This window comes from Podarcis pityusensis (genome assembly GCF_964106645.2).
Source record: "Podarcis pityusensis genome assembly, chromosome: 2".
NCBI lineage: Eukaryota > Metazoa > Chordata > Lepidosauria > Squamata > Lacertidae > Podarcis > Podarcis pityusensis.
This window is the reverse complement of record NC_138029.1, coordinates 83,806,881-83,834,689: the sequence shown is the minus strand read 5'-3', so window position 1 is coordinate 83,834,689 and position 27,809 is coordinate 83,806,881. Positions and strand designations below refer to the sequence as shown.

The window sequence follows — 27,809 nt, the reverse complement described above, 5'->3', positions numbered from 1 at the left end:
TCCGTTCGTTTGGTTCCAAGGCTTCAGTGCCAATACCAACAGCGCAACGGAAGGAGGGTGGTCCTAGGTACCAGGACATGATTTTCTGTGGGTATGATCCTGCAACAAATGGGTGGAAGTTTGCATACCCAGAGGGTGATCAGACCAAGCTGCTGGTCAGCAAGCATGCTGAGTTCTTTGAGCAGGGTGGTTGGTCACAGCCTAGGGTTGGTTCTGATTTTCTCTCAGAATGTCTGTACGATTCTGAGGGGGAGGAAAGGGGGGAAGAAAGGGAGGAAGGAGAGGCAGAGGCGGAGCCTGTTGCTGAAGACCAGGTTACTGATGATGGTCAAGCACAGGGGTGGGTTTCTCCACAGGTTAAGAGAGAACCCAAGAGTGAGCCTTCATCTCCTGTTAGCCAAGTGCAGGAGGCCCGAAGACGCAGCAAGTCAGAGGGGGAGTCTTCTGAGCTTGCTGGAGACACACTTGCTGACCCCAGTGGGTCAGGAGGAGCGCCCGAGGTTGTGCTCCGGCGGTCAACTCGGACCACAAAGGGGATTCCACCGGAGAGGTTTCAGGTCACCAGTGCGTGGGTTGGTTTCGCACAGTGTGATACTGGGAGTGTGGAAGGGATTCAACAATTGCCTGGGATAGATGCCAGTGGGAGGCAAAAGGCAATGGGAGGTATGTTGAACTCAAAGAGGTCTGTAAATAGGGGTTCACAGTTTCCCTCAGGATTCGTGACGAGAGGGGGTGTTAATGGTTTCAGAACTCACAGAGTTAAAGAGTTCTGGTGACGTCTCTTTCCTGAGGCGTGGTTAGAAACACTTAAGGGAGGGGTTTGACTCCGAGTGTTTTTCAGTCTGACTCTCGGACGCCATGCGAGAGGGAGAATGTGTCAGTTCTCGCCAGGTCTGAATTTATGATGTTATTCTTCATGATTAAAGGCAAGAGGAGATAAGGACTGCCTTGTGTCTGCTCTGATTTATTCCACACGTGCTGCACTTTGCTTCTCACCGCTGTGTTTCGCTCTGCTACCGGCAAGAGAAAGAGGCCTGAGGAGGACTTTTGCAGGAGGCACGGATAGCCTGCAGAGTCTCGCAAGGGAAGTGTGCCAGGCTCCATGTTCAGTCTCTGTTTACACTCTTGTCCGGCATAAATCTCAGATGTTTTACTGTAGAAAAGCAACTAATACATTCATAAAAACCAGGCAAGAAATAAAATAGTATACATAATAAGGAACAACAGACACAAGCAAGACAGTTTGATGGACAAAAAACAATGGGCCACACACAACCCAGGTTATTGCTGTTTGATCATTATTAATCCTGAACTTCAAAGAAGCAGGAAGACGACTTGAATAATTTATAGATAAGATGTCCAGAGTGTCAAAATGAGTATGTAATATATATATGTGTGTCAGGGAACTGCCATCGGCTCAGAGGTGAGAAATAGAAGTTGTGTTACAGGGAGCGTCTGAAAATCTTGTGAAGCAGTGCCTCTTCCGGGAGGAGGAAAGCCCCACCTCCAGTGGGGAAGAGGTGCAAGGACCAGAGGATGCTGATTGGAACCTTAACACCACTCCTGAGCAAGCTGGACAGGAGGGAAACACGCCATTGCCATCGCCCATCCTGTGAAGTAGTCTGAGGTGCAGAGAGGGGCAGAGACGGTTGGGGGTAACGAAACTCTTATGTTGGGGGAGGTCCAAAAAAAGACCACTCCCGGATTCTGCTAGGGATTGAGCCAGACATTAGCTTTGGGACTCTTCACTGTAAATAAAGGTAAAGGTAAAGGGACCCCTGACCATTAGGTCCAGTCGTGACCGACTCTGGGGTTGCGGCTCTCATCTCGCTCTATAGGCCGAGGGAGCCAGCGTTTGTCCGCAGACAGCTTCCGGGTCATGTGGCCAGCATGACTAAGCCCCTTCTGGCAAGCCAGAGCAGCGCACGGAAACACCGTTTACCTTACCACCCGAGTGGTACCTATTTATCTACTTTCACTTTGATGTGCTTTCGAACTGCTAGGTTGGCACGAGCTGGGACTGAGGAACGGGAGCTCACCCCATTGCGGGGATTCAAACCGCCGACCTTCTGATCAGCAAGTCCTAGGCTCTGTGGTTTAACCCACAGTGCCACCCGCATCCCTTTCACTGTAAATAGTTTGTACCAAAATAAAGCCTGTAAAACGCAGGTCGGAATCCTGCCTGGTTACTCTCGAGCAACCGCAACAGCCACCTGACAATGTGTGACAAATTTAAACAGAGTATCAAATGGCTATGCATATTAGCAATGTTGTTGTGCCCGTTAGAATGACAGATCTCTGGAGAGATGGTAACTGTTCATTTTAAGAAGTACCTGCTTCTTTGATTGTACAGAGGATATACCGTATATACTCGAGTATAAGCTGACCCGAATATAAGCTGAGGCACCTAATTTTACCACAAAAAACTGGGAAAACTTATTGACTCGAGTATAAGCCGGTTCACCACACCACAAACCTCCTGGTGGGCCGGAGTGCGGTGCGTTTGCACATGGCAGAGGGGGTTTCTCTCTCCCCCCCAGCCCCTCCTGTCCCCCTGCCTACCTAGTGTGCTGCCGAGAGGCAGAGGCTGGTGGCGGCGGAGGAAGAAGGAGCAGCCCGAAAGGGCTGCTTTCAGGCTGCTCGTTCCTCCTCCGCCACTGCTGCCAGCCTCTGCCACTGGAAATGTGCTCGGGTGAGACCCTCACTTGAGTATAAGCCAAGGGGGGCTTTTTCAGCATAAAAAAGTGTTGAAGAAGTCGGCTTATACTCGAGTATATACGGTAAATGTTGATGAGGCAGGAAGAAAAATGGGCAGGAGAACAGCACAGGTGATGGTGTAAGGAGGAGAAAGAACATCTCAAAGAGTGCTTTAAAATGTTTTAATTAATTCAGATTGGAAAGTCATAAAGATACTGACCTGAATTTCTTGAAGGATCTAGCTAAGCTAATTTCACAATCACTTACAGGCTAGATTACACAGGTGGTGTAGGCAGTAAGTGTTGTGTGAGACAGAAGAGAGCATTGGAGTTCTATGCACTCTGCTACTGTACATGACAGCCAGAGTTTACCTCATGTAATGTGTGTGAATAGACCTTGAGCATGCAGTCTATTCATGCTCTCTTTATTTCAAGAAATGGAGCCAGTTCATATTTAAGCTTCTGCTTATTATAAGGGCAAGCGCATTGGTCTGAGATTTTACTTCCACGCTCACTGTGTACAGATCTTACAACTTTGAGAATGTTTGAGAATTAGCACTGTCCAAGAAGGCTAGGGAAGAGCCAGCATACTGCCTGCTGTTAAACAGGGAAGAAGACTGGACTGTAAACACCTCAGAAATTATAAGAGCAAACCACATACACACATAGTATATAAAAAAAAGCAGTGTGGAACGGGCATTATGTGGCCCTTGTAAATAAAAGTGCCAGTTCTGCAGATTGAAGTGGCCAACTGGGCCCATGTGGGGTAAGGTGATTCTTCTAGTAAACTGGTCACAAGCTGTTGAGAAACCCAGCCAGATGGGCGGGGTATAAATAATAAATTATTGTCATAAATTATTATATAATAACATTAACATCTTGATTCTGACCTGGTAGCAAATTATTATGAATAATGTTTTTTCCATGGCAAATGCACTTGCAGTATGGTGATTTCTAGGCACAATCCTTTAAAAAATATTTGGTAATTCTTTATTTCTCCCTTCTGTCTTTCTTAAAAAAATTCCATTTGAGGCACAGAGTTAATCATGGAATCTAGTGTATGTTCTAGCAATGTCAAGTACATCTGCCTTATCTGTGTATTTGTATATGGCATTCTTACACATAAAAACAAAAAGCCCTTTGGCAATAAAAGTAACTATAACATACAGAATTCTTCTTAGTTTGAAAATGTGCTCAGAAGGATAGTGCACTATTGTAATTTCATAAACCCACAGTTAAAATGAACCTGTGCTTCCAGGTTTTGGCATTGTCAAGTAACTTTTAGTAATCTCTAATTATATTTTTATTTTCAGATCTTCAGCCTGGAGAAGTCATTTTAAGGAATTTGTTGCCTTTTGGAAGAATGCTGTGAAGCAGCTTGCCAACAATAGCAACTGGAAATAGAGGTTGAATAACCCACTTAAGTGTGATTAATTTCATATTAAGTAGTACCTCACATTAAAATAAAAATGTATGGAAGTGCAAGAACAATCAGTAACTTGGAAGGCAGTCCTGCCAGATCCCCTCGCTTGCCAAGATCTCCTCGGCTGGGCCATAGGCGAACAAGTAGTGGAGGAGGTGGAGGGACAGGTAAGACGTTATCAATGGAGAATATCCAGTCACTTAATGCCGCCTATGCAACATCCGGACCAATGTACCTGAGTGACCATGAAGGTGTGGCATCCACTACTTTCCCCAAGGGCACAATGACTCTTGGAAGGGCTACAAATCGAGCTGTGTACGGTGGTCGAGTGACAGCTATGGGGAGCAGTCCTAATATTGCTTCCGCTGGCCTTTCCCACTCCGACCTCCTTTCTTACACCGATCAGCATGGGGGGCTGACCACTTCTGCACATCACCACCACCACCAGATCCCTTCTATGTTGAGACAGGTAAGGGATAGCACCATGCTAGATCTACAAGCTCAGCTGAAGGAGTTGCAGAGAGAGAATGACTTGCTGAGGAAAGAACTGGACATCAAAGATAGCAAGCTTGGCTCTTCAATGAATAGCATCAAGACCTTCTGGAGCCCTGAGCTCAAAAAGGAAAGAGTGTTGCGGAAAGAAGAAGCAGCCAGAATGTCCGTTCTGAAAGAGCAGATGAGGGTTTCTCATGAGGAGAACCAGGTAAGCCATTGCAAATGAAAATAATGGTATGCGGAAAAGGCAACTGATGCTTTGCTTATTGTGGTCTTCTCCAACCTGGTCCCCTCCAGATATTTTGGACTACAGCTTGCATCAGTCACAGCCATTGTGGACATGCTGACTAGGCCTGATAGGACTCTTAGTCCAAAATGTCTGGTGGGCACCAGGTAGGGTCAGCTGCATTATTGTGTAGTGATGGCCTACTGGTGGCATGTTTTGGCTTTGTAACATAATAATTCCCTGTTGCCTGTTTGTAGTTTCTAACTGGGAAGAAAGTGCACCAGTAAGCTTCACTTCGTTCAGAATTTCTTTGATCCAGTAGTCTTCTCCATTAATAATGTGGAGAATGATTGTTGGTCACTACCTTTTTTTTGTATTTTCAGGACTTTTTGCAATAATACAAATGCATCCAGGAAACTTTACTATAGAAACGTGTTATATATTTATCAGAGAGAGGGGGCATAGTTTAAAGATATACCAGTAGGTCAGGGGCTCAACTTAGATTAAACAGTAGCCCAATACTGTATATTACAGTACAGTGGTGCCTCGCAAGACGAAATTAATTCGTTCCGCGAGTTTTGTCGTCTTGTGATTTTTTCCGTCTTGCGAAGCACGGTGTCGGGAAAGTTTTAAGCTTCAAAAACCACCAAAGTCTTTAAAAACCTCAAAAAAGGCTACCACACCGCGTTCTATGAGTTGCTCCTCGAAGTCAAGTCGCAACTGTATTAATGGTGTTAAGAAAAAGGAAACAAACTTGCAAGACGTTTCCGTCTTGCGAAGCAAGCCCATAGGGAAAATCGTCTTGCGAAGCAGCTCAAAAAACAAAAAACCCTTTTGTCTAGCGAGTTTTTTGTCTTGCGAGGCATTCGTCTTGCGAGGTACCACTGTATGCAGTAAACCAACTATTATATCCTTATGTTTTTGTGCTTTCTCTGTTATTACCCCCACTGCACCCCACCCCAAACATTCTGGGCCAACTGCAAAAATAATCCCATTAGAACTAATGTGTAACAGTAATGTTCCTGAAAGACATTCCTTAAAACAATAAAGCAGATTTCGAAGAATAGCAACTAATAAACATCATTCTGATTTTTAAGGTACTCAAACATGTTGTTGGACCTCAAGTTGGCCCCAGCACTGTTAAATGCCAGCTATTGATTTCCTCATGTAAGATAATTGGTGATTCACATTTCCTTTTGCAGAGAAGTCAATATCCCTCACTAGGTTCTGAAGGGGGTTAATAAGTGCTCTCTTGTAAGTAAAAGTGTCTGGTATTTGAAATAATCAGAACTGGAAACTAAAAATTCATGAAGCAATCACCTAAGATTTCTCATAGAGGGAAGAGAAAATGAAGCTTGAGGGAATCATCTTGCCTGCAGTTGGATATTTTTGTGACCATAGAGGGATGATGATGATGAGGATAATGCTGGGATAGGATATGGGACAGATACTTCACATGACACTTTAGATTGGTGAATACTGGTGGTGGCATTGTCAAATTTCCTTGCTTCACGTTGATACCTTATGAACTGAAAGTACACACACACTTTGTTACACACGAATGCTGTTATTCCAATGATTCTAGCGTTTTACCAAGCTTTCATAGGGCATGTGTCTCTTTCTGTGGCACTGTGCATTTAGGAAGTAAACTAACAGTGGATGACTGGAGGAATTTAGGCTGGTGCTATGGGAACCTTTTCGCTTGCTGTCCCTGCCTCCATTCCTGCTATCACTCCAGCATGGCTGGCTAAGAAACTAAAGCAGTTTGCCAAATTAACTTCTAAGGCTACAGTTGGGGGTTATAATAATTTATGAGTGATTTTTATTTTTAAATCACATATATTGAAAATGTGAGAAGAAACATGAAATTATTGTTTGGGTAGTTGATTTCTCCTTTTCAGTTAATTTAAGATGACAGAGATTTCCCCCTCCCCAATGTATTATTTTAGATTCTCTAACTAATTTGCAATAAGTATAGAAAATGTGTATTGCTTCAAATTTGTTTCAAAAGATGTATGATAAGTTTCACTTGTGGGTAGGTAAACCAGTTCAGTTTTGGAGGAGAAAATGTTGCTGATATTAAAAGGTATTTTTGCACTATGATGCAATTGGTTGCTTCTTACGAATTAGGAAGACGCAGAGTTAGCCCCGAACCACTATAGCAGTTTTCTTCAGTTACACATGGTGTTTTGCATGCAAATGGCTGATATTCACAAGATAATTTATTTAAAGAAATTCAACATTAAGGGTTGTGTCTGGTGTTAGTTATATTCATAGTAGACACATTAAAATTAACAGAAATGACTTATCTTTCAGTGTGTCTACTTTGAGGAGAATATAGTTGGATACAACCCAGAATATATTTTTTTTGTGATGCTCTAGTTTCTTCTTTGTAATATATTTTCCCTTTAATGGTTTCTTTATTCCATGCAATCAAATCCTCTTTTTATAAGTGAAGAAAGTACAAATAATGTTTTTTTAAAATCCTGTTTATGTGGAGATGGAGGAAAGTATAGAAATACTTGTTGATTGAGATATGTTAAATGGTATGTGTCAGGGAACTGCCATCGGAAGGAAGGGAAGTGAAAGGGCTCACACAGGTTGGGAGAGACTCAGCAGCTGAAGAGGGAACCAGTAGGGGGAGAGGAGCTGAGCTGAGGGAAAGGGAGCTGGAGGGATGGCTCAGAGACACTTCCAGCGAAAACAGTGGGGAGGTTTCAGGACCTCCTGTAGGGACACCCACTCCTCGCCGGAAACTGTCACGCAGAGAGTCCAGAAGACGTGTTTCCGTTAAGGAGCTTTTATGTTGGAAGCGATTCCGAAAGCAACCACTGTCGGAATCTGCCAGCGACTGACGGAGCCATGTTTAAGGGGCTCCGTTACAGACAGAGGTTTGCAAACTTGACCAAACTCTGAGGGACTAGGATTTTACACACAAGCAGCTCATCGTCCCATCACAGCATTCCGACAGTCTTCGTGAGCAGCTTGTGCAGGAGAAGGCATCATGAGCAACCCAGCCGGAACCGGAGAAGCAGGAGCTGGAGCGGGTCCAAGCCTGGAAGAAAGGTACCGGGTGTTGGAGGTCCAGCTAGCGCTGCAGACGGCGAGGCTTGAGGAGAGGAGGGCTCAGGATGCAGACAAAAAGGGGAAAGACACCCAGCTCGTCAGAAAGGTACCAGGATTGGTGCAGAAGTTTGGGGGGGAGCCCAAAGACTATCATGGCTTTCGGACAGAGATGCAATATGCCCTCAATCTGCAGTTTGATGAATTCCCTGACGAGGAATCACGAGTGGCTTTCGTGATTGGGCATCTTGAAAAGGGGGCGAGAGACTGGGTTAGACCCCTGATGGCAGCGAATAGTGACGTCCTAAAGGACACGATGAAGTTCTTTCGCGCCATGGATCTGATGTTTTCCAGCGATATTGAACAGGGAGTGGTCCGCAGACAGTTAATGGCTTGCAAACAGGGGAGCCGATCTGTCCGTGAGTACTGGACTGAGTTCACCATGTTGATCCATAAATTGGGGTGGGATCTATCGGCGGAACCCATTCAAATGCTCTTTGAAGAAGGGCTTTCTTCGGCTGTGAAAGACGAACTTTCCCGGGCGCCCAGGGCGGAGTCTATGGACCAGCTGACCAAATCAGCGCTGACCATAGGAGCGCGCCAGGAGGCGAGAGCATTGGAGAGGCGGGAAGGGAAGGGGGAACGTTGGAAGGAGTTCCGCATTCCAGACATTCCAGAGCCAACTTTCCCGCCGGCAGAGCCGATGGAAATCGGAACAGCGCGCGCGCGCGCAGTTTCAAAGCCCAGTGAGGGGGGAAAGAAGGAGGGAAAAGGCGCCCGGAAATGCTATCTCTGCCAACAGCCAGGTCACTTTGCCAGAGTCTGCCCCCAGAGGAAGGAATGGCAAGGGATGGTAGGAGCTGTGGAGGGAAGAGAGGAAGAAATACCGAAGCAAGTAAAAGCCAACGCCTGGCTGCCACCGTCGGGGCACAGCAGCCAGGCCAAAGAGCAGTGAAAGTGCCCACGCCAGAACCTCCTAAACCCGCCCTAGTGATAGAAGTGGCGCTAGAGCTGCCAAACGGACACCCTCTAAAGATAAAGGCGCTGTTGGACTCAGGCAGCTCCTGCAATTTCATGAGCAAAGAGTTTGCAGCTGAACACCAGATACAGACGATCCCTTTAAGCAACCCCCTGCAGGTGACCACGATCGATGGCAGGGAGCTGTTGGGAGGAGAAGTCAGCTTGCAGACCGTCCCAATGATAATGAAGGTGGCAAGGCACACCGAACTGATAGCGTTTAATGTGGCCACCTTGGGAGGAGCTCCCATTATATTGGGGATGAGCTGGCTAGCGTTACATGATCCGCTGGTGGGCTGGCATCAGAGAGTGGTTTCTTTTGGTTCAGCACATTGCTTAGAACACTGCAAAGAGGGAAAGGGTTTGGCAGGGGCCCAAGCCACCCTAGCAGGGACTGAAGTAACGGAGAACGTGAAGGTACCACGACAATACGCAGATCTCCGCGACGTCTTCAGCGAAAGGGAAGCTGACCAACTACCCCCGCATAGACCCTTTGACTGTCAAATAAATTTACTCCCTGGGGCACAGCTCCCTGTAGGCAAGCTGTACGCCATGTCAGACAGAGAGATGCAGGAGCTAAGAGAGTTCATTGACAAGAACCTGAAGAGAGGGTTCATCAGAGAGTCCAGGGCGGTGGGGGGCAGCCCAGTGTTTTTTGTGGATAAAAAAAACACGAACAAGCCGAGGCTTGTGTGTGACTTCAGGGCCTTAAATGCAGTGTCAGAACCAGTGGCTTTCCCTATGCCCAGGATTGACGACATTTTGACAAGGGTCAGGAAGGGAAAGATTTTTACTAAACTGGACCTAAGGGGGGCGTACAACCTGATACGAATAAGGAAGGGGGATGAATGGAAAACCACCATGTTCACCCCTTTGGGGGCATTTGAATATTTAGTTATGCCCTTCGGCCTACAAGGAGGCTCCGCGTGCTTTCAATCGTTTATGAACCATGTCCTGGGGCCTTTGCTTTACAAGAATTGTGTGGCCTTCTTAGACGACGTGTTGGTGTATTCTGAGAATGAGGAGCAGCATGTGAGAGACGTCAGAGAAGTGTTGAGCAGGCTGCAAGCCAACCAGCTGTGGGTGAAACTGGAGAAGTGTCAGTTTCATACCAAGGAGGTGGAATTCCTGGGGTATCGCCTGTCAGACAAGGGATTGGCCATGGATCCCGGCAAGGTCCAGGCGGTGCTGGAATGGAAAACACCCAAAACAAGGAAGGATGTGCAGAGGTTCCTAGGATTTGGGAACTTCTATCGTAAGTTCATCCGAAACTGTGCCCACCTGACGGCGCCCATTACGGACTGTCTCAGCAGTAAGAAGAAGTTCGTTTGGACTGAGGAGGCGGAGCGAGCATTTGAGGAACTAAAAAGGGCCTTCGCCTCGGAACAACAACTCCTGCATGTGGATTTACAAAAACCGATGAGAGTGGAAACTGACGCATCAGACAGAGCTATTGGGGCGGTGCTTCTGCAGCCAGGGAAGGAGGAGTCAGAGTGGAGACCGTGTGCCTTTTTTTCGCGAAAGCTGAACAAATCCGAGAGGAACTACACGGTGTATGACCGAGAACTACTAGCCATTCATGAGGCGTTCCGGAGATGGAGGCACCTGCTAATTGGCGCACAACATAAGGTGCAAGTGTGCACTGACCACAAGAACCTAGAGTATTGGAGGACGGCACGAGTGCTCAACCAACGGCAAGTGAGATGGGCCCAGGAGTTCTCCAAATTTAACTTTGAGATTTGTTACGTGCCAGGCCCAGAGAACATTAGGGCGGACGCTCTCTCACGCAAACCTGAATATTTGGAGGGGGAGGGAGCACCCGAAGAGAGACATGTCATTCCAGAGGACCGCTGGGTGTGTGGGGCGGCATTGGTGGGACAAAGAGAACTGGTAGAGGAAACAGAGAATGATGAATACGCCCAGAATAAGCTCAGAGGTCTTAGGGGTGAGGGAGAGGAACCAGGGGGTTTCGAGGAAAGAAATGGAGCTTTGTATTACAAAGGGGCACTGTATATCCCTGAAGGAGACTTAAGGGGGAGGGTACTCAAGCAGTTGCACGACAGCCCCACGGCGGGGCATTTTGGACAACACAAAACCATGTGGTTGGTCACCAGGGAATTTTGGTGGCCTAAGGTGAGGGAAGATGTACGGGAGTATGTAAGAGGGTGTGAGCAATGCCAGCGAGCCAAAGGGGAGAGGCGGGCACCGGCGGGGCTATTAGAACCCTTACCAACCCCAGAACGACCTTGGGAGGCAGTGTCGATAGATTTTATGACTGATCTGCCGAAGTCCAAGGGGAAAACAGCCATCATGGTGGTGGTAGACCTACTAACAAAGATGTGCCACTTTGTAGCCTGCTCGCATGCAGTCACGGCGGAAGAGACAGCGAAGTTATTTGTAGAACACATTTTTAGGTTGCACGGGGTGCCATTGAGGGTGGTCTCAGACCGAGGAAAACAATTTACTTCCAGGTTCTGGAGGAAGCTCATGAGCTTACTGCAGGTGGAGGTCAACTTTTCGACTGCCCGGCACCCTGAAACCAACGGGCAGGCGGAAAGAGCAAACGGGGTCCTCCAGCAATACCTGAGGTGTTATGTCAATGACAGAGAGAATGACTGGGTAGAAAAGTTGGCGCTGGCGGAATTTGCCTACAACAATGCCGAGAATGTGTCCACAGGGATGAGCCCCTTCTTGGCTAATTATGGGTGTCATCCCAGGGCTTTCCCAGGGGGAGAAGGGGAGAGATGGGGTGTCCCGGCAGCCGAGCATTTTGTAGAAGAAATGGAAGCAATCCATCGTCAGCTCCAACTCAACTTAGAAAGGGCGAAGGAAGAATACAAGAGGCAGGCAGACAAGAACCGAAGGGAAGGTGAAACCATAAGGGTGGGAGATAGGGTGTGGCTGTCAACCCAAGGGTTGCCGTTCAAAGGAGGTTGTAAGAAATTAAGACCCAGGAGATTGGGTCCCTTTGAGGTCATTCAACAGGTCAACCCAGTGGCTTTCAGGCTCCGGTTACCCAACCACATGAAACTGCACCCAGTATTTCACAGGTCGTTACTGTCACCGTATGAGGGGGGACGAGAAGGGATGGCCACTCGGGGACCGGTCATAGAAGAAAGGGAATGCAGCAGCCATGTGGCAGAAATCCTCGACGCCAGATGGAAGGGGGATCAGGTGGAGTATTTGGTAGCGTGGGAAGGAGAACCGGAGTCAGAAAACACTTGGGTAATGGCAGAAGATATCAATGACGAGGTATTGATAGAAACGTTCCATCAAAGGTTCCCAAGGAAACCTCAGCCTGTGGAGAGGTTCCGGAGGGAATACTTTGGGACCACCGATGAGGAGGAGGAGTTGGAAGGATTCTCGGAATCGGAAGGGGAAGGGGAGATGGACTCTGAGGAGGAGGAGTACTTCGAGACCAGGAACCGCAACAGGTGGAGAGAAGTGTTCGGGACATCGGAAGATGAAGGAAGTTCATTCCGGGGTTTTGCCTCCTCACCGCCCGTAGAGGAGGGGGCGAGAGGGGATGAAGGGGGCCCTGGAGGGGAGGTGGATGTCAGGGAACTGCCATCGGAAGGAAGGGAAGTGAAAGGGCTCACACAGGTTGGGAGAGACTCAGCAGCTGAAGAGGGAACCAGTAGGGGGAGAGGAGCTGAGCTGAGGGAAAGGGAGCTGGAGGGATGGCTCAGAGACACTTCCAGCGAAAACAGTGGGGAGGTTTCAGGACCTCCTGTAGGGACACCCACTCCTCGCCGGAAACTGTCACGCAGAGAGTCCAGAAGACGTGTTTCCGTTAAGGAGCTTTTATGTTGGAAGCGATTCCGAAAGCAACCACTGTCGGAATCTGCCAGCGACTGACGGAGCCATGTTTAAGGGGCTCCGTTACAGACAGAGGTTTGCAAACTTGACCAAACTCTGAGGGACTAGGATTTTACACACAAGCAGCTCATCGTCCCATCACAGTATGCATGCAAAACATATATAAACGGTAGTAAACAAATAACATAATTGTGCAATCCTAAAACTATTGTAAAGTTAGCTGAGGAGCCTTAGGCAGCATGTGTGTTGCTATGCAGGTGGAAATGGAGTCACACTGGCTGAATGACTCTTAATGCTGCCAGAGGTCCTCCAGTATGCCATGGGAAGCTCTAGCAGAATAGATGTTCTTCCAGTGATGAACATCTGGTAGAGAGGGAAAAATTGGGCCATGTCTGCTGGTGTGGCTATGCCACGTCCAAAGCCCTTTTGTTTCCATGACATGTCCATGAAACAACATGGCTATGTCAGTCCTGTTGCCAGTGTGGACAATTCCAGTGGGAGGAAAGAAGAAAAAACTGTGTCCCCCATGTCTTCCTCACTGCCCATAGTGAAAGAGCAGGGCAGTGGACATGGCAGCCCCTCCGCAAGTGGATGTCTGGGATATCTCCCCCCTCTCCCACTTCTGAATGTAAATGTGTGTTAGGATTTCTCTTGAAAAGATGTAAGCACCTTAGAAACTAACTTCTGACACATTTATTGGGGCATAAGCTTTCATGGCCTAGGAGTCTCTTTCCTTTATCAGATGCACGAATCCTTTGGCAAGTGGATGTAAAGGGAAAAGCATGTAAAACTTGGAGTTAATGAGGCTGAAATGCAAATTGGAGCTTAACTGTATGCAAAATAAGCATGATGACCTGACACAACTGCACTAATTAGTGATAGCAGACATATATTAGCATTGCAGAATAAATTAACCCCCATAGTGGGACAGGAAACCACTGTGAAGAGGAGTAGTAATGCAGCTCTTTTACATTGGTGTTCCTTTTGAACTTCCTTTGTTCAAGGATTGCCACCTTATGGTCATTGATCATGTCTTGGCTGGTTGAAGTGTTCTCCTACTTGTTTCTGAATATTGATTTATTTATCTTTTTTACATCGTACTCAGTTTAATTTATTCTTTAACATAGGAACCGGGCACTTTGTCCTTTGCAGAATGCAGGAAGGCATTTCTGGCAGATGAGAATATATTGCATTGGAAGAGAAGCAGATGAATGATCCCCTGATGTTGTGGCTCGCATTATTAGGTCCTGTAAAAGTATTCCTTTAATAGGGAGAGAGTTGGCATTTGAGTTTGTTGTAGGGTCTGGCCCCTGTGTCTGTATTTCTGGTATGTAGCCACCTAACTGTCTTAGGCTGGGTGTGGACATCTGTAAGTATTGCCATATAACTCCCCCTTCCCCCCCTTTCCCCCTTTACACCAGAGGATTATACTTCATGCATCAGATGAAGTGAACTTGAAGTAAAGTGAAAGCTTGTGCCACAACATGTTAGTTAGTTTTTAAAGTGCCATAAGACTTCCCTGGGTTTTGCTGCAACAAAATAAAAGCATGCATGCTTCAGATATCCATCTTGCTTGGGCACAGGTAGCTTTTAAAACATTATCTGCCTCTTGCTTTGGGGGGCAGGGCTTAAAACTGCCTTTCTCCTGAGTTTAGCACGAGATGGATAAATATATTATAATCCGTGACCATCGTTTCCATGAGAACTCTACTCATGGGATTCTCCTGCTGGTGAAATTGACGCAATTTCCAGTGAATGTTCCTCCCCCTGCAGCTATTGTGTGCATCCACCATGTGTCATGGAGAATGTGCACATAATCTGCCCTTGAAGAGGCCATTGTGCACATTTCCCAACCAATAATCTCTATTAGGCCTTTGGAAATGTGCATTATCTCAGTTGCGTTTTGTACATTCTTTGGGCCTTATACACATTCTCCAGTCAATATGTTTACTCTCCAAGAAACATACCCTGTGCTTCTCTTTCAAGTTCAGAGGTGGGCAACCAATAGCCTGCAGGCCACTCCCACAGATCATTGAGGGGAAAGAGGGCAAGGTTTTGCTAATGCCAAGTTGATTCTGTTATAAGCACTAAACTGTTGTTGTGAAGGGTCACTGTTCTTATTTTGAATATTACCCCAAAGATGTGAAGGGTGCTGACACTCATCACCATTGATACCACAGGGGATCCAGTAGATGTTCACAGTAGTAAATGCAATAACATTCCACGCACCATTCCCCATTGTATCTGGCATGCTAGAGAGAGGTATGCATCTCTCTGTGTGTAAAATGGGGGCATGGTATTTTCAAAGTAACAAGATTAGTGATATTAGTGCTTTCAGAAAATGCAGTTTTAATAGAAGAGGAATATTGACATAGTTCCACTCAACAACTCGGATAGAGAATAGGATTCTCCTTCAATAACTGAGTTACAAGTGTGAGTTTACTGCAAAAGAAACCATTGTCTCGAAAGCCCTTCAGCCAAGATATCTTGAAATTGCAATTGGTATGTTTTCAAACTAGTTAAGCTCTGAGTTTTTACCCCTCCCCCAAAGCAGAAAGTGCTAAATCATTCTGAGCATTGCTAATGCTATGTCTTAATTCTGCAAGTGTCCTTAAGCCTTATGGCAGTGTTCAGTGAAAGGTGTGCAATATTAACCCCCATAGTAGGTATTTACACTCACCTCTAAAGAAACTTCAGATGTTTTAGGGAAATAAATCTTGAACTTTTTAAAGATTATTTGATATATGTGTAAAAACCAGCTCTTGGGTTTTGTCTTCTTCTTCTTCTTCTTCGAATTAGAATTAGAATTTAAATACCTCCCTATATCTGGAGGTCTCAGAACAAACTTTATCTAACTCTTGACCAACACATAGCATTAAGGATGGGGCAATGAAGCAGAGAAAAATACTATGAGGTAAGAGGTGGTATGTTCCTGCTGGCTAATAATAAATTCTACAAGACAAAATATAAGAAGTGATTAAATGGGACAACACTGAAGGATTGAGAAAACCCAGTTCTTCAGTCCCATCCTCAAAATGAAAGTCATCCTATTTGAAATTCACCGTGTTGGGTGCATGGCTACCATTAACTGTTTCGGTTGAAGCAATTACTAGTCACATTCCTGGATTGGAATCATATTGTGCCCTTCCATATATCTCCAGTACTCAGTCCCTATCTTCCATTTCCACTTACTGGCAAAAGATACTTGTTTCTGCATTCTTTCCCATTCAAAGATGTATTCATTTCTGATCTGATGAGGTAGCAGGGAGGGCAGGGGATTGGATGTGTTGTAAATGCTGCTGTTGTAAGCACCTACCTTCATAAAGGGTTTTTTTTTTAAAGGCTCTGTGACATTAAAGATCTGTCAGCCATGGCAGAAAAGTCATCTTCTGTGTTTTCTTAATTAAGACACCCATGCCAGAGGCCTTAGAGCAGACAGGAAGCATAGTGAATTGGTTTAAGCTCTTGGTATGAGTTGTTGCTCCATCACTGTGTAAGTAATAGAGTGGTTAATCCCCAAGGCCCTATGTGGCCCTCCAGATGTAGTCAGACTTCCAACACTCTTCAGTCCCAGTAAGTTTGGCCTATGGTCATATAGTTGTGAACCGAATACATCTTGGGAGCCAGAAGTTCCCCATCCCTGGTCTATCCCAAGTTGAAGACTGCAGAGGTCCCTGGGACAAATATAGTTCTTGCTTGCTCACAGCACACCTTTTCATATGGGAATAGTTAGGATTATTGACATTCTGGATTCCTGAGTCCACATTTGAATGCAAAATTAAAGAAAAAGAAATATACAAGTTTTAAAACGTTCTAAGGTCTCATGCACAGATGGTGTGAATATTTGCCCTCTGCATTTGTTCATTGTTCTTGGACATCATTCACTGGAAGAGATATAAACGCATGAAGCTTCCTGCTAGGATTATAGAGAAAATTCTTTAAACGTTCTGATGTTGTCAGAGTTTGGGTTGCCAACTTTTGTTTTCCTAAATTCTGGTGCACCAGAGTGATTGCTTTTGAATATATGAAGCCCGACTCTCCTTTATGAAGAGAACAGCCTGGCCTTTTGTGGAATCTGGTATCATGTGTTTCACCCTCGGCTTGGCTGTCTGCAGTGCCAGCCGCCCACTGTTTTTGGACGAGGTGGCTGGAAGTTGCCAGACTGAGTGGGAGACCGTGGCCTGTGCTACATGGTTCATCTGCTGTTGAAAAACAGCAGTCACCACTCTTACTACGGAGAGAATTTCCACATTGGCAGCACAGTATGTGTATGTGCATTTGGATTTGCATTCAGAGAACAAAGCATTTGCACTAACCAACAATAAAATAGCTTAGCTGGTTTTCTAGTTTTGCGTCTTCCAGTTCTGGCAACCAGCCATGAAGCTAAAATTTTGGCCAGTTGGCAACCCAACTCAAAGGAAGATGAAAAGTATATCTAGACACATGAATAAATGAGTGTAATACTTTTAAAAATATTGTACTGCTTCATTACATGAACACCTCACATAAACTGTTTATTACAAGACATGCAAAATACTGTTATAGGTCAGGACAAAAAAAAAATCCAGGGTAAAATTGACTGGATTACTGTCTGTGGAAACATAATTTTCATTAAGTAATGTAACTGTTGGCTTTACAGGTGATTTCTTTCTTTCTTTCTTGACATATTTTATCTATCTAATTTGTCACACTGTAGATTATTTTACCTTTTATTTTTAATTTTCTTGTATGATGTCATTTGTTCTGTGATTAATAAAAGATAAGTGAGAAAAAATATCAAGTCATGTGTAATATTTATAGCTTCAATGGTAACAGTGCTTCTTCAGTTTGACAGTTCACTGATGAAGGAATAGCAATAAATTACACTGTCTGTAGTCACATGGAACGTTTGATCTGTAAAATAATGGATGCAAATCCAGCTAAACAACAAACACCACATCCAATTCATGAAGATATGTAGCACAATAGTACAGAAAATGTTGTTTGTTGCAAAATTAAGATGAGAATTCTTTGCTTTCACCATGCACTTATTCAAGTTTACCCAAATGTAATTCTTAACATATGGCACTTACTCCCAATTGAGTTTAGGTTTGCAACCATAATGATACATGGGAGTTTGCACTCCTATGCAACTTAATATTACACCTTTTTCTTTTGAGTAGACATGTATAGGATCACAGTGCAGGTCATATGCACCATAATCCTCTGCAGGTTTACTCAGAAGCAAGTTATTTCATAGTATGCGTGTTTAGATATGCAGCCTTAGGAACACAGTGAGGGTTGTTTTAAACTTTTACTCAGTGTAGACCCATTAAATTAAGGACCATGACTAATTTGGTTCTATTAATTTCAGTGGGTCTACTCTAAGGAAACGTTAGTTTAATACAACCCTGATATTTTAGGATTATGCAATCATCTAGTGTTTCCTTGTAATACGGAAGAGGAGTACAGGGTCCATTTTTATGTTGTATGCTCTGTTTACCAGAGGGATGGGGATGACATTCCTGATTGCAACATCCTCTCCAGAGGCGAGGAGTCATCCATCTCTCCAATCCGCCCCTGCCTGCGGCAAGGGAAGGGTCTTCATGTCTCTTTGTGTGTCTGAGAGAAAGACTTGCTTGAGTGCTTGTTTTGTGTGGATTTTCCCTTCGTCTAGTCCTCTCCTTCATCCTGTTTGCTAGATCGCCTTTCTGAATGAGTTTTTTCACTGTGTTTTCCTGTTGGCTGCTCCCCTCCCCACCTCTTCATTTCTACTTCATTCTCTTCATGTTTCTCTCCTCCTCCCTGATGTCTGGGGAAGGAAGAGTGTAGGGAGTACCTGGATTCTGCCCCGATTTTCTGGGCAGGCACAGGAGGAGTCCATAGAGGCTACAGGGCCAGGAGCTTGCATTTCCTGCCCTTTTCTGGAAAAGGCAGGAACGCCATTTTGTTTCATCAACTCAACATTTCTCTTTCAAACAAGTTTTCTAGTCCTTTGGTCAGCGTTACATAAATCCAGTACTGTATGTATTTGTTTGTGTTTTGTTTGTGTGAACTTGTTTGAGATTGTTATGGATAAAAAAAAATCCTTATTGTTTCTCATGTTAAAATCTCATGTTAAGGTAAATACAACTGAATGTCTGGCACCAAATGTTCTATTCTCTGCTCATTGTTTTAATTTTATTTTTGTCTTTCGAAGGTTTTTTTGCACTTAATTGCTCATTTTTAACTTTCTGTTGGATTATATTTTCTTTATTCCATTCACTTTCATTCACTGAAACTGAGGACATTTTAGGTAAGTAACATAATCCATTTTACGTTTTAGTGTCTGTGTTCAGAATGTGGAAAAAGTGAGTGCAAGTGTTGGGGAGACTGTGGTAGTTGATGTTGTGTGTTAGTAGTGGTGCTTTCATAAATGCATATTTAAGTATAATGTTCTGTGGCTGAAGTGCTCATAGATATGTGGAGTAGATTGGTTTTTGAAGTATTCAATCACTGTAATATAAATGATCAGAGGTGGGTGGAAGACAAAAATGGGTATTCTGAGTTTAGCTGCTGCTTTGGTATGTATAAACCTCCAATTAGGAATGTTCTCAATACTGTTTGTAGTCTAGGCAGCTGAGATTGTTTTCACCTAGTGTTCAAAACAGCAGACTATTGTCCCATGTGGCAAACCACATCACCGCAGCTTCTCAGAGAAAATGTTCCAGACTGATTCCTCCTAGGCTGGCTGTTGGATTCTCCTGGACCAGTAGGAGTATAGGAAGGCTTCTTGTTTCAGTAGAGCTTTGCTTGAGTACCTGAGGTCTGGCACGGCTTGTCTTTCTAGTCTTGTTCTTCAGTTCTTCTTCCTGACGTGCCCTCTAATGCTGACTATCTTTGGTCCCGACTCCCAGTTCCCAGCTCCTGACTCATGCCTGATTGCTGCCTGTGGCCTAATCCTGACAACCAGGATCTTCGGAAAAAGTCCTTTATAAAACCCTCTTATTGTTTCCCCTCTATATTGGTTCTGTACACCACAGGCACCACGTTGGTGACCCCCAATATACCTAAAAAGATTGACATCTTTTTAGGATGAAATATGAGGAACTGTTATATTAAATTATTTTCTGAACCCGAGTGTTCATTTTATAAGAATACAGAAAAGTTAAAATTTCAGGGTAATGTTATGAAATATTTCACTGCCAAATATTCCAGTGTATACATCAAACAGGCTTTCTTGTCACTGGTAAATTCTCTTTATTTCCTCCCTGTAGGTCTTTCTGTGATAATACAATAACACATTATTTTCAAGGTGCAAGCATCCCCCACCCACTACCTTTTCCACCTGGGGGCTCTGCTATTTGAAGAAAACAAAAATTACTCTCCCCTCTCCCACTCTGCTGAGAAAGAGGGAGAAAACTGTAGAACTATTAAGTTGCTCCCATCTGATTATAACTTCAGAAATTTTTACTGCTTCAGACACTTCCCCTCATTTTAGTTCTCCTTCCTTGGTTTTCTGATTGGTGTTCCTAATTTTTCTGTCATGTAGTTGACAGTGCCTTATTCAATTAGTTTACAGTAGAGGATTCCACTGTGTATGCTGTATCTGATGTACAGAAACCTTTATGGTGGAACATTAGTAAGACTGTGCACACAGTTTTGAAAATGTATCCCATATGATATTCAGTCGACGGATCTAATACTTCTCTCACATTAACACTCAACTTGAAAGAATTGAGTTTCTGTCCATGATAATATCTCTTTGCAGTTCAGGAATGTAGGTATTTAAAAGCTTCCAGTTGTTTGTTACTTATCCCTTGCTGAGGATATTATATTGAATTTCAAGTGGTGATATCTTGGATATATTAGTGGTGGTCTGTTATATTTAGAAAATCGAGCTGAATGGTGCGATACTGTTTTATTTGTGCTATCTGAACATGGGGACTATTAAGACGACTGAGGTATTGTTGAAACATTTAAGTTGCTTGTTATATGTGAATGGTTGTCTATTGTATCAAATGTTTGTGTTTGTGTAACTTATAGTTCTATATTTTTATATTCTCATCTTGTTTTGAAATAATTGACATGAGTTCCTGACTTGAGAAGCAAACTGCTCAAAGAGTGAGAATTAGCCAGATCATCACAGTGAACAAGTTTTCTTGGATTTGGATTTGATATCCCGCCTTTCACTCCCTTTAAGGAGTCTCAAAGCGGCTAACATTCTCCTTTTCCTTCCTCCCCCACAACAAACACTCTGTGAGGTGAGTGAGGCTGAGAGACTTCAGAGAAGTGTGACTGGCCCAAGGTCACCCAGCAGCTGCATGTGGAGGAGCGGAAACGCGAACCCGGTTCCCCAGATTACGAGACTACCGCTCTTAACCACTACACCACACTGGCTCTTATATTTTGTGCTTAGAGTTGTTGAGGAATAAGACTTAGGGGAAGGCCCATGGTTTGGTAGCAGGGCCTCTGTTTTGTATGCTCTAGGTTCCATGTTCAAACCCCAGCATTTCCAGGTAGGGCTGGGAGAAACCCCTGCCTAAACCCCGGAGAGCTGCTTCCAGTCAGTGTAGACAGTACTGAGTTGGATAGACCAATAGTCTGACTCTGTATAAGACAGCTGCTCAGGTTTCTTTGAATAGGGCTCCTCTTGTCTGTCAGCTCTTGTGTTTAAAGGTATGCTTCATTGCAGAACTGTGTATTGCCTTAACGCCGAAGGGATAGTCATGATTCCTGTCAGTTGCTGGATCAGACCTGTCTATGTTTTTGCTAAGAAGTCTCCATCAGTTGTGCTTTCTCTTGTAACATTTGTCACCGTGCTTGCTATGTTATTTGTAGGGCCAGCTAAGGTTTATTGCCTGTAGCAGAAGCAAAAGACTCTCTTAGAAGGTTTGGTTTGTAGCATGGAGGTTGAATACTTCAGTCTCAGATTTCTTCCCAGCATCTGGCGTAGTCTTGTTTTACACAGTTGTCTATAATTCTGGGTAGAATTTGTTCTTGGTGAGACACCCTAAAGTGAAGATGAACACAGTACTTTTGCCTCAGGAAAACACTAAGGCAACAAACAAACAAACAAACAAACAAACAAACCAACCAACCAACCAACCAACCAACCTTCTTATTTTATAGAGAGAGAAATGCCTGGATTTAACTCTGTCAGTGTTAAGTGCTCTGTTCTGAGTCACACTGTGGTGAAGAGAGGGTGTATTCTCACTCCCTTAAAAATGAAATTAAAAGGTTATGTTTCATAGCAAAAAAAACCCCTCATCTTCCTGTTGGATAACTTATTAGCTTTTTCACTTTCTCTGTGCCTGGGAAGAAACAAATGTGTTAACCTAAAATTCCAAAATCCAATGCAGACTTAAACATTCTTAAACCCACTAAAATCAATGGGCTTAAGTATGCTCTGCTCAGATTGAATTGTGGCCCTGTTATATTTGATTACAAATACAAAGTACTGTTGATTTCTTAAACAGTAGTCTGGACTAAATACTGCTTAATAACTTGATAGAAACCATTAACCCCAAAATTTAGTGCAAGGCCACTTGTGCAAGCCGTTTTCCTTCTCTCCTTACTGTGCGACCATTCCCCAAACCTCTCTGGATGAGAAGCAACAATGGAAAGAGGGAATAACTGGAAGTTGGGCAGAGGAACTTTGTGAAGCCTTTGGATGCCGTCCAGTGTTTGGATTGTTCTTAGAAACTCATTAACTTAAAAACTTGCCAACAAACAAGTTGATATTGGTTGAAGTCATTCAGTTTTTAGGGTTGTCTGTAAAAGCCTTCATGTGGGTGGGCTTTCATACAAAGTTCCCAGGTTACAACTTCAGGTATAGGCTAGTGGACATGTATGTACATAACAGATAAGAACATGCAATATGTGCTGGCAGCGAATGAAAAGTGGCGTGATGGGATCTTTCTAGATGCTGCAGAATTGCATACTCTCAGAAAGACTGTCCATTACCATTTAGACTCTGCAAACGTAAACCCTTTAGTGTGTGAGTGAAATGTCCCTATTATTTTTTGTTCAGAAAAGTTTGCTTTATCTACCAGTAGTAGTAGTTATTATCATCATCATCATCATCATCATTATTATTATTATTATTACTACTACTACTACTACTGTTATTAGAATTTATATACTACCATATACCCGGAGGTCTCAAGGTGGTTCACAGAACAAAATAAAATATAAGACTGCAGTTGGGAGACCCTGGTCAATCTTCCACATTTTCCATACTTGCATTACTTGCTTGTCATTAGTTATGCAGCTATAGGGATGCTACTATTATGTCTACATTACTTTTCTTTTTAATCTTTTTAAAATTGCGTGATTTGATTATATCCTTATTAAAGAGGTAGGCATGCATAGAAATGATAGACCAAATAATATATTTCAAATTGTACTTGTAAATAAAAATACAACCCAGGGTTCCCTTTGCTGTCTGCTTACCCATCCATAATAAACACTAAACAGGCCTTGGGCGAGAACGCTGCCCTTGATAACACAGAATGGAATGTATGGATTGTAATAGCTGGTAAACAAGCCCACTCAAATTATTTTTTAGGAAATACATCACTGAATATATTTTAATAGACAGATCTTTATTTTGCATTATAAATCTACAACCTAAAAGGCTAATTTGATACAAACAGCGAATTTCTGTTGAGGACCGATCACACTGAAATAAGAAATCTTCTGATTAGTTCAGAAGATTTAGTAAATGTAAAATTCAGAAGCACAATCTGCTCTTCAGTAGTGTAGAGTGGCCTTTTTGATTACTTAGGATTAAAGGTAAGAATACTAAAAAGGCATCTATTCATTGTGCAATACTAAAAATGACCTGAATTGTGTTCTGATGTGAACTGGAAAGTCTAACCTGCTTTTTGTATTGATTTTTCCAAATAACATGAAATAACAATCCTCCCAACCAACATTACCCCCTTCCTACACCCCACCTTCCAAGAAAGTCTCATCTGTTGAGAAAAGATGGCTGAACCTTGGTGGAAGATCCAAAAAGGCAGCATTAGTTACTATATAGGTAGTAAGTAGCAATAGTTAAAGTTAAAGGGACTCCTGACCATTAGGTTCAGACATGGCCGACTCTGGGGTTGTGGCGCTCATCTCGCTTTATTGGCCAAGGGAGCCGACGTACAGCTTCCGGGTCATGTGGCCAGCATGACTAAGCCGCTTCTGGTGAGCCAGAGCAGCACACGAAAACGCCGTTTACCTTCCCGCTGGAGCGATACCTATTTATCTACTTGCACTTTGACGTGCTTTCGAACTGCTAGGTTGGCAGGAGCAGGGACCGAGCAGCGGGAGCTCACCCCGTCGCAGGGATTCGAACCGCCAACCTTCTGATCGGCAAGTCCTAGGCTCTGTGGTTTAACCCACAGCACCACCCGCAATAAGTATTAATAAGTGGTAGTAAAAGAGGAAAGAGCTCCATCAGTGGTGCAGAAGAAGATAATAAAATGCCTCTTGCTCTGATCAAAGTGATTGTGTAAATAAATATCAAACTCCTGCTTTCTGTTCAAAAAAGATCCTTTGAAGGAAGGAAAAACCTCTTCTTCACTGTAAAATAAATATCTGAATTAAAATTCAATAAACAGTGTTATAAGAAACTGACCTTATAGCAGTCTATACCAAAACAACTAGGCTCAATATAAATTATTATATAAAGCCCTATCAAATGTAATCTTCATGTACTGGACAAATGTGTTAGGAGGAAACAGGGCCCTACCCTGAAATTGTGTGGCTGGCTAGCTCCACCCCCTGTTGTTCAATTGTACAGCATTAAGGGCTTGTCCACACTTCTGCTTTCGCCACTTGTTTCTCCCAGGTAAACCCAGTCATTACCATTGAAGCTGAGCAAATATCAATTGGGCTTTCCATGGATCAACATTTGCTTTGATTCAGTGGTAAAGAGCAGGTTTTCCCAGGGAAAGTGGCAGGGCAAACGGAAAACCACTCGAACCCATGCCTGGAAACCACGGGACAAGCAGAAGACCTCTTGGGTCCATTCTTTTTAGGCACAGAACAAGCAAAGTGTGGACGAGCCCTTAGTCTGGAGGGGGAAAGAGGGTGCCTTCACACATACAGTTGTATGCTCAGAGGCACCAGCCCTGGACACTGTTTACTTTTTTGTTTCAAGTCTTTGCATACTGGTTTCATAAAAGATTGCAAAAGGTCTACAAAGGAATTCAACACACTTAATTAAATAATACAGTATATCAAACAGGTAAAACATCGATATCAGTAAAATAAGATTCCAATCTCACAAATTCCACATCCACTAACACTGCAGTACAGGCAACTCCCCGTTTGTGCAGGGGTTGCATTCTGGGTCATTGTATCTGTTGGCAGAGCACGGGTAAGCTTGCCCTGTTCATCCCCGCTCTGTTCCGGGGCTGAAAACGGCACACATGTTGGCGGTTGCACTCCTGTTAAACGCATGCAGAATGTAAATTGCCTGTACAGCAATCAACCTATATCTGCACATGTTCACCCACGCCCCCCAAACACTCTCCATCCCTCTCAAGCATTAGTGGTCCCATCAACTACAACCCTAGTCATACATTCATACTGTACATTTGGATAGCAGGGGGTGCACTAATTGGAAAATGCAATGCCAGACAGAAAAAGTAGGACACATTGTCACCCTAACCGTCATTAACCTACACGGCCCATGCATCAGTTTTAAATAACAAGGCATCTTTAAAATGCCTGTTAACATTGACAAAGAATGAATTTTCACCAAGTCAGTGGACACATTTTTAGTGTAATTATGCTTTTATCTTACAAAAACCTGATGACTGAATGACATGAATGCTAGCATTCTGAGGACCCTTGTTCTTTTATAAACCCATAATTGTGAAAAGTCTGGGGTTGTGAGGTTAGGTTTTTCTCTCCTTTTATGTAAGCGACAGCATTAGCACGAAATAAATTCCCATCGAATTTTAGTTTGCATTGGCTTCTTGTTTATATAAATGGTGAGATGAAAAAACAAGCAGTCAGCTAGGTGGTGAAGATTGGAAGAGATGTCCTCTCACTTACTATATGAAGAAAATAGGTGTTGCAGCATTAAAGAGTGACAGAAGTTTAGACACCAGTGATATTGCAACCCTTGTAAAAAAGGGGGAAATGGCTGAACTATGTACCAGGAATGACTGAATAATGATGTACAGAAACAAACAAGGCACAGCATCCTTTTAGCCGGGTTTATTAATTGATATGGATTCCTTGTGCAGTCATTTTTGTTTTCTACTACCCAAATCCATATAACTCTGTGTGTGGAGCCCTGGCATGCATATGAAGCCTGATTCATTTCAAAGAAAGAAGCCCATCTATGCCTGCAAAGGAATGGGTATAGAATTTGGAGTCTTCTATTTAAACTTACATGCCTGAAACACATGAGCAAATTTCTGTCAGTTCCATGGTAATCTTACAGTATACCACCCATGGCCGTTTCCTCGAAATGGTTTATTCACTGCATTAGCCCTTTCCACTCATTCTTCAGGCACCCCAGGAACACACGCAGGAGGGGAGTGGCATCGCTGTGGCACACTCCACCCCTGTATTGAGGGCAAAATTTGTCAGGACTACACAGCTGTACAGACAGAGGGTTCTCGCTATGCATTCTATTGATTTTTCTTCTCTGCGCAATCATAGTTCCCGAATACTCTGAGACAACCTGCTGTGTGTACAGTTACTAGTGTAGAGTTGTCTGTGCAGGGTTCTTTTCAGACATTACAGTGAGCACATTTAGGTCAGGATCAGAGCTGACCACCATGATTTCCCTGTGTTCCCAGAAATGTTCTTTTCTTGCTTCTTGTTGACCTAGGTTTCTGCTCCGTTTGAAGGATGAGGTTGCTGGTACCAGCTTTTGATTTTTAGAAAAAGGGCAGACCTCCTCTTCCTTTCCCTCTATCACGAAAGCCTAATTCGGAAAATGGAGCCGGATATTAAAGATGAAATGGAGTCTCATATTAGAGAGGTGAGAGGTACAGTTAACGAGTGCCGAAAAGGACGCATGATAATGCAGGGCAGGTGTGAATTAGGACTATAAATCTAAGAAATTCTCTGCTGCCCCAGAAATGCCTCCAGAATTGAGAAGGCAATTGCTGGCTGTACATGTGGTTTTAAAAATTGTCAGAGCACTGCAGAGCAGTTCAGAGGAAAAGTGCATAGCTTAGAAGTAGCTCTTGGCAGTATGGCTTGATAGGAAGGAATCACTGTCAGTGCTGACATGTCATGCCGCAGTCCAGGCAGGAGGGTCCATGCACTGCTCAGTAGCAGAGTACAGTGGTACCTCTGGTTACACACTTAATTCGTTCCGGAGGTCCGTTCTTAACCTGAAACTGTTCTTAACCTGAGGTACCACTTTAGCTAATGGGGCCTCCTGCTGCTGCCGCGCCGCCAGAGCACGATTTCTGTTCTCATCCTGAAGCAAAGTTCTTAACCCGAGGTACTATTTCTTGGTTAGCAGAGTCTGTAACCTGAAGCATATGTAACCTGAAGCATACGTAACCCGAGGGACCACTGTATCTGTTTCACAGTCAGAAGGTCCTAACATCTTCCCCTGCATCTCCAGTTGGTAGGACCTTCAGTGGGAGCAAGAGGTCCAGGAAAGACCTCTGTGTGCCTGAGATCTTGGGGAGCCATTGCCAATCAGATTAAATGCTGTTTACAATAGACTAGTGGTCTGACATGTAGGTTCAAGTACAGCAGGCATGTCCAACAGTTAGATCATGATCTACTGGTAGATTACTGGACGTCTGTGGTAGATCACTGGCTCAACAACTTCAGCTCCTTTAAAATAAAGCTCAACATTTTTGCCCTGCACCCCAAAAAAGGGGGTAGATCACTTCCAGTTTTTATGTCAACTGTGAGTTAAAAATGAGGGTTTCCTCCTCCCTAAAAAGGTCCACAACCTTGACCTGAACCCCCACAAAACAGGGTTTCCCTTCCTAAAAAAAGACCAACAACTTTGACCTGAACCCCCCAAAAGGGGATAGATCACTGTCAGTTTTTAACTCTATGAGTAGATCGCAGTCTCATGGAAGTTGTCCACCCCTGATGTACAGCATGTGTTCATATGCCTAGAGAG

At 43.9% G+C, this 27,809-nt stretch overlaps 1 protein-coding gene across 11 annotated transcripts in view; it reads left to right on the top strand.

Annotated features, from left to right (window-relative positions):
- Window positions 1-27,809, top strand: part of ERC2 (ELKS/RAB6-interacting/CAST family member 2) — a 526,798-nt gene that overhangs the window by 22,442 nt on the left and 476,547 nt on the right. For all 11 annotated transcript variants that reach the window (XR_013983315.1, XR_013983316.1, XR_013983317.1 and 8 more), the window contains exon 2: window positions 4,010-4,822. Coding sequence is in view for 3 of the 11 variants with exons in the window: in XM_080996735.1 (XP_080852861.1) it covers window positions 4,166-4,822 (657 nt within the window). In the remaining 8 variants the exon portion in view is untranslated. The remainder of the gene's footprint in view (window positions 1-4,009; window positions 4,823-27,809) is intronic.